At 43.8% G+C, this 7475-nt stretch overlaps 3 protein-coding genes across 5 annotated transcripts in view; 2 read left to right on the top strand and 1 right to left on the bottom strand.

The window, feature by feature from the left end:
* Positions 1–7040, bottom strand: part of LOC103396183 (dynamin-2-like) — a 27580-nt gene extending 20540 nt beyond the window's left edge. For all 3 annotated transcript variants that reach the window (XM_025066257.1, XM_025066258.1, XM_025066259.1), the window contains exon 1: positions 6950–7040. The gene's annotated coding sequence lies outside the window, so the exon portion shown is untranslated. The remainder of the gene's footprint in view (positions 1–6949) is intronic.
* On the top strand, positions 3354–6967 carry LOC103396187 (myocilin-like). The gene is made up of 3 exons (XM_008334187.3): positions 3354–4515; positions 4828–4932; positions 5639–6967. Exons 1-3 carry the CDS (start codon positions 4050–4052, stop codon positions 6430–6432), a joined length of 1365 nt encoding a protein of 454 aa, XP_008332409.1. The 5' UTR covers positions 3354–4049; the 3' UTR covers positions 6433–6967.
* Positions 7041–7303: 263 nt separating the features above from the next.
* Positions 7304–7475, top strand: part of LOC112486289 (myocilin-like) — a 4656-nt gene continuing 4484 nt past the window's right edge. The window contains exon 1 of the mRNA XM_025052423.1: positions 7304–7330. Within this exon, the coding sequence (XP_024908191.1) occupies positions 7304–7330 (27 nt within the window). The remainder of the gene's footprint in view (positions 7331–7475) is intronic.

Here is a 7475-nt window from a genome sequence, read left to right as displayed (position 1 = left end):
TTAAATTACATATAAAATTCAAATATTTGCCAGTATGACGCTCAGAGCATTTAATTAAATTAATTCAAATAAAATACGAGGTTTAAAAATGTATTTTTTTTTCAATTGATAATTGTAATGTTGCTTTGTTATTGAATGACTAATGTGAGTTTCCACCTTGCTAATATATGCTATGCTAATAGCATATGCCGATATGCTAATAGTCTTTATAATTATGAATGATAATTATAATGAGGTCCCTTAATGGCGGCGCCATTAAGTATGTGGTTCGCCTAGGGCTCAAACCCAGCACCTTCTGTGTGTAAGGCAGGCGTGGTAACCGCCACATATGGAACATGGTTTGGTTTTTGTTTTGGTCACTCTTATCTATGTGACGTGTGACCAGAGGTATCCCTTAACTTCTAAGAATCTACGACGCACCACTGTGTACCGTTCTTCCCTACCACTACCACGGACCTTAAAAAGATCCAGTTTCCTGAAGTATTTGGGGCGACTCCAGACTCAGTTTTCAGGTCAGGATTTAACACTTAATAAAGGTGGCTCTGTTTTTAGACCGCGAGCCGGTCGGTGACTTCTCCCCTGACCTACAGGAAGGTCGCCATTAAAATTAGGCCTGAACCGGACAGGGCCGCCCCCCCCAGGGGTCATTTGAGGGATCAAAATTATTGACGGTCTTACAACTTTAATAGGATGTATTTGTAAAGGGGAAACACTTTTTAATGAACTTTACACTCACCAAAAAATTGTACTAAAATATATTGCAATATTCTTTGTATTCAGAAATCAAAATCTCTATTTTTTTATGGGGAAAAAAAATTATGGGAAAAATGTTTTTCAAATTGTTAGCAATGGGGGGCCCCATCAGGTAACAGACACACCGTTAAAGCACCGAATCGTGTCGCGTCAAATGAGAGCGCAACACGTGTTTACATTATAAATGAAATGACCATTTGTGTCCCAGGTATGAAAAGAAGAATTTACTGAAGGTGTCGAACGCACTTGTTGGAGGTAAAGGAATGTTATAACCCATACTTAGAGGGGGAAACAATGTACCTTGAGTCCCTGTGTCGAGACTCCAATTCTGATAAAAACAAATCTCCAATGTTTTTACACTGTGATGTGATGTCACAAGCTGCACGGAAATAAATACCATTGCATTTTACCCATCCAGAATTATAAATAGAGACTCTTTAAGGTATTTGTTTTAAAAGAGTTATTCAAAGTCTAATCACCCCTACAGGTACAAATTGAACATTTAAAGAACTGCCTATTACATTAAACATTTATGTAGTATAGTATTATATAGCGCCCTCTAGCGGCTGTCAGTATGAAAATAACGACCATGAAAATTCTAAGTGGTACAGGAGTAGCAGATACTGGTACACAAGCGTAGAACGCCCTCTAGTGGCTGTCAGTGTGAAAATAACAAACATGTGAAATTATATATTTTAATATATAAGTCATACCTGAGGATAAGTCGCAAACCCAGCCCAAGGATGAAAAAAGGTGTGACTTATAGTCTGGAAAATATGGTCCCCTGGTGTAACGAAAAGCTGTTTGAATGACTGATTATTTTTCTTTCAGCCCAGCGCAGACGAATAATGATAACTTAGAACAGCGCTTCTAGAAACAACCTAGGACGGCAGACGGTGTAGAATGTGTTCGTCTGCGTTTGATTTTATGTCTGTCTGTGGCTGTTTGTTTGTTCCACAGGACACCATGGAGCCACGTCTGTGTCAGTAATAACGACCTCTGGTGTGAAACATGTGCGAACCTGTCGGAGACCAAACACCAACTACTGTAAGGCACTGCTGTAAGGCTTTCCCGAGCATAAGCTGAGGATTCTATGATCCATTTGAACGCTCAACCTCTATTTATTGTTCAGCACCAGCCATCATCCAACGACAGGATAGAGCAAGCATTGGGCAAACTAAGGCCCGGGGGGCCGGATGCGGCCCGTTTAGCTTTTTAATTTGGCCCGACAAACTTTTCCGAATTCTATAACTTATTTATATTATTATTATTATACTTCTGACTTTTCCCTGCAATACCCACATTTCCCCAATAGATGGCATAGAAAATGATAAAAGCAAAGAAAAAAAACAAAACAAACAAAAAACTTAAAAATAATGGTTTGGGTCACGATCTTTTGTTATGTCATTTACACACTGAAATGGCAGGTTGTGTCGAAGGGTCTTAAACTGAGGAGGAGTTCTTTCGGGGACTGCCTTATGTCTACAGTATGTTGTGAAATTCAAAATACCAGAGGGGCGCCAATTTTAAATACATGTTCTACAAAGGTTTACACATAAAAATGGACTTCTTGGTTGTCTCCAAATGTGCTTATACGGAAAACATTCAAGGCACCCCCTGGATGAAGATGACGAAGATGATCTGATGAGCGCTTCTTTAACGACTCACGTTAAGTAAGAACTTTTAACACACTTCAAAGAGAGTGCTTTTGGCAAATAAACAGCTAGCTATATGCTTCCCCCGTGGAGCTATTTTGGAAAGATCGGGTCGCAAATCCTGATCTTGTTTTTCCTCAGTTTTTACAAGTTGGAAAGCAGTTATGTTACATAAGGGAAATCACCTCAGCCGTAAAAAAAAAAAACAAAACAAAAAAAAAACAGTGAAAAAGCGACCATAAAACAGACAGGTTAACTGAAGAACAGACTGGCCGTGGGTGAAACCAGACCCAAATGTGTACTGTGGGCTGCTCTTGTGGTCTCCATTACTACTGGCATTTTTTATGGAATGTTTTGTAACACACACCTCAGTGTGACGCAGGGTGATTGAGAAAAATGACAAATGTAGAAAGGAGCACTAGGGGTCACCAGAGAGAGGAAGTGCCTATTTTTCACATTTGATGATCAAACTTGTCTTGATTATTATTTAAATTATTTACCATGGTCAAGGGTCAAGTCAATTAATAATAGGAAATAATGTATGTATATATATATACATACATGCACAGACGGTAGCCTAAACAGGCTAAATCGTGTTAGCACATGTAATTCCCTGCATGCTTTTACCCATAAAAGGGCAATTTTCATTGGCTCTATATGACATTTGCTCCATAGATTATGTTTCCCGCAAAGTTCAAATCCACTACTTTGGTAAAAAAAAAATTCAATTTCTGCAAAAATTGTTTTCATTATTATTATTATTATTATTATTAAGATTGCACCACTTAAGTTTTCCTTTTTTTTTAAAAGCCATTGTTTCCCAAAGACTGGGTCGCAACCCTAATAGGGGTCGCAAGAGATTTTTTTTTTTCAGGGGGTCGTCTCGCATCATGTTTCCCAGGAGTTTACAAATAATGTCTATTGACTTGGGTCGTGAAGGTTTGTGACTTTTAAAGTATGGGTTCCCAGAAAAACAATTTGTGGAACACGGGTTTGACCAAGTGAGCCAATCACATAACTAACTCAAACTTGGTATTGCTTACTGGACTTTGTCATAAAAATCTAAATTTTATTAATCATATCTACCAAAAAAAGGTTGGGAACCACGGGCCTCAATGTTCAATTTCTCTGTCCGTTTCTCTTCGATTTTCATCTAAACAGGATCAAATTCGAATCGCATTTTCTTTAATAAAGACAGCCTAAATACAACAAAAGGATGCTCGATGGCAAACGTTCTGCAATACGGACCGAAAAAAATCACACAAACAGTGTCTGCTGAGTACATGCTGTACTTCAACCTCATGTTTTGGATGATCCTCGTAAACAAACAATCAGCCGACAACTAGCGAAAAAAAGTAGAAACACGAGGTCCGGCGCTCACAACACACTTGACTGTACCACACGCACTCCGTGTTTGTCTCCTCACCTCCCTGTGACACTCCCCTCTCTCTCTCCCTGTCAGCAAACAGTATAAATATCCTACTCTGAGCATTGCTGGGATTCAGACGCTGACCCTCACTAGGCAGTGGTACCACAGGTAGCAGGAGTTTTCCTGAGCCCAGAAGGGAGCGCTACAGACTACAATACACTACAATAATTAGGGAGAAAAAAAAAGGACAGCTTTGAAGAAACACTTCCACCATGCGGCTCCAGGTGTCTCTCCTCTGTTTGTTCTGCTTGACCATGCGCAGCCAGGCTGAAGATGGAGCCTCCCTCCATGGCTCCATCAACCCGGCCGGCCGTTGCCACTACACCTTCACAGTGGCCAGTCCCCAGGAGTCCAGCTGCCCGGGAGGCGACATTAAGTCAGAAATGGATGGCGTCCTTTCCCGCCTCACGCTGCTGGAAGCTTTGGTCAGTCAGCTCTTAGCGGGAGCGGACGGAGGCACGGGGTCCAAAGGCGGAGAGGATGTGCAGAAGGCTACCGCTCACGTGACGGGGGAAAGAAATAAGCTGCAGCAGGACAACGCATATCTGACCCAGCAGGTCCGGGAGCTGCAAAGACGGCTGGAGGAGCAGAACCGGGAGGCTGAAAGTCTCAAGCAGAAGTCCTGCGAACAAACGCAACTACCTGGAGGCAGTCAGCGTGACACCAGACCTGTCAGTGGTACGTACATCGGCCGATGATCATGGATGATCACGCTGCGGTTCATGCTGTTGCTAATTGTCTTCATCATACCATAATCCAACACGGGTTGGTGGTTGTGGTTGACTTCAGAGGTCAAAGGTGGAGTTGCAGTTAGCCATCCCAACGATGACTAAGGGGATCGGAATTTACAACCCAAGCGCTGTTTTACGGCTTTGTCACCCATGTCATGTGTCAGTTTATGTGCTCACTATGTTTTTTTTTTTTGGAAGTCATAGGTGAGGGCTGCAGTCCTCTGATGTTTGACTCACGACATTATCTTGTTACTTTAAGATCCCGTTCATGATTTGGCCAATGGGTCGTACCAGGAGATGAAAGCTGAGGTGACCGAGGTGCCTGCATCCCAGCTGATCCTCGACGGAGGTCACAATGCTACAGGTAAAAAAATAGCGCATAAAGAAGCTCTAATCAAGGAAAACTCCAGCCAAGGCATGTACTATATAGGCGCCCTTGGTTACGACATCATTGTCCTATGGCGTTTTGTCGTCACCTCCCGTAAAAAAAGTCCTGTTTTGTCACTAAATCGAACAGCACTGAAATGTCAACTAGCCCGCCCCCCCCCCATGCAAACTAGAAGCAAACAGGTTGTCCTAGCTTACTGTGTTAGCGTAGGTGAGTGACATAGGTACTCATGTTGAGTCTTATGGCAAAAATCTCCGACGTAAGTCGAGGATCCCTTGTATATAATCACATTATCTTAAAAACGATGTGTCAAACCCAAGGCCAGCGGGCCAAATGCGGCCCGGCAAATCATTTTCTGCGGCCCGTTTTTAATCGCCTTATAATAAAGTGTATATGCATTGCCCCCAGTGAAAATGAGTTTGTCTCCAGCATAGTACAAGTTGCCAAAAAAAGCTAACCAAAAGATAACTAGCTTATAGCCTAGATAAGACGATAGCCCACAGGATAGAATAGAGCTTATAGCTAAGATAAGACGATAGCCCACAGGATAGAAAAACTAGAACGTAAAAACGCTGATCACACCATCTGGAGAACATTGTTAATACACATCGATCACGCCGTCTGGAGAACATTGTTAATACACATCAACGCACCCAGGTCTAATTATCAGGGGTCTCTCCAGATTGCGGAGACCTACTGTCAGTGGGCGATCCGGTCTTACACAGGAAGGCTGACAGTATCACGGGAAAATACGGAGTATGGCTCCAGGACCCTGAACCCCGGGGCCCTCACTACACAAAGAAAACCGTGTGGCGAATCGACGCGGTGGGCAAAGACATCCGTCAGCTCTTCGCATACGAGGACCTCGATCAGTTCTCCCGAGGCTTCCCTATGAAGGTGGTCGTCCTGCCGGAGCCTTTAGAGAGCACGGGGGCCACCGTCTACCGCAGCTCCCTGTACTACCAACGTAAACGCAGCAGGACCCTGATCCGCTACGACCTGGACTCCGAGAGCGTGGCATCACGCTCGGAGCTGCCCGGCGCCGGCTTCCACGGACAGTACCCCTACTCTTGGGGGGGCTACACCGACATCGACCTGGCGGTGGACGAACAGGGCCTGTGGGCCATTTACAGCACAAGCGAGGCCAACGGAGCCATCGTCATTTCTCGGCTCGACCCCGACAGCCTTGCTGTTGGGAAGAGCTGGGAGACCACCATCAGGAAGAACACGGTGGCCAACGCTTTCATGGCGTGCGGACGCCTGTACACGCTGGCCAGCTACACCGCAGCCAACACGGTGGTTAACCACGTGTTCGACACAGCCACGGGCGTCAGGCGGCCGGTTGCCGTGCCCTTCAGGAACAGGTACAAATACAACAGCATGCTGGATTACAACTACGCCCACAGGAAGCTGTACGCCTGGGACAACTTCCACATGGTCACCTATGATGTCAGACTGGGCCCCGGCAGCCGCTGAGGAGGAAACAAGCTGCTGTTTAACGGACTTTATCACTGGAGCGAGTGAATGTGACGCGGCTATGCTGTTGGAAAACCGTGTACTGAAGTTAATAAAGTGTTTCTGCAGCGGCAATAATATAAGAATATAAATATAGACATGTTATATAACTTCTAAATAAAACTTTGTATTCACCCACTTCTGCTTATGAATCAACGTTGGTCTGGGGAGTTTAAATGTTCTTGTCAAAAAAAAGGTGGGAGCAAGAAATCAATTTCTCAACCAGTACTAAGTGGCTGCGGCTTTTCATGAAAAAGGGTTCAAATCCCGGCTTTGGTTCCGACTGAATGGTTTCACAGATGATTTTCATCCTACATACCATACATTAATTAAGCTAACTTAAACAGCAAACGCCAAAATAAGCGTCCGTTAAACAAGAGAGAGTATCGTAATGACTAGACCAAACGTCTGGAAACAAACCCGTGACCTCTACTGTCCATTGTTGTCAAAGGTGGCTACAGCATGTGGTGAGACATACCTTTAGCAGGAGCAGCAGCAGAAAAAGGCCCGGCCACGAGGTTCACCGTTCGGTTGAAAGTAGGTTGGACAAAAAGCTTCATGTTTGTTCTGCGGACAAACGAAAAAAAGAAATGTCAAATTAAAGTGTTATCCACGCCACATTGTAAAGTCCCGACTTGGCTTCAGGAGCTGTACACTTTCATTGTTTTGGTTTTTTTGCAAACACCATGTGCTGGTATGCACTGCCCTCTGTCGGGGGCTGGCTGTAACTGCATACAGACGTACACAAAAATATCAAAAACATATCAGACATTCCACGGCTATTTCTGATAGGGATTTTCTCTGACTTAGATAAGCTGTGTGGCTTCGGGAAATGAAACCAACCTTCAACCATAAACAGGTCAGGACTAATCCTAACCTTTACCTTCGGGCTTACATTAATTCGACACATTCATAAAAAATAAAAATAAAACATCTATAGAAAACGGTCTTGTATACTGGTATTCTTATCAAGGGTGAAAGGGGAGACGGGATCTATTGGAAAG

Source organism: Cynoglossus semilaevis, chromosome 20 (genome assembly GCF_000523025.1).
Source record: "Cynoglossus semilaevis isolate Cse_v1.0 chromosome 20, Cse_v1.0, whole genome shotgun sequence".
NCBI lineage: Eukaryota > Metazoa > Chordata > Actinopteri > Pleuronectiformes > Cynoglossidae > Cynoglossus > Cynoglossus semilaevis.
The sequence above is the reverse complement of the archived record's forward strand: the minus strand, read 5'-3'. Positions and strand labels throughout refer to the sequence as shown.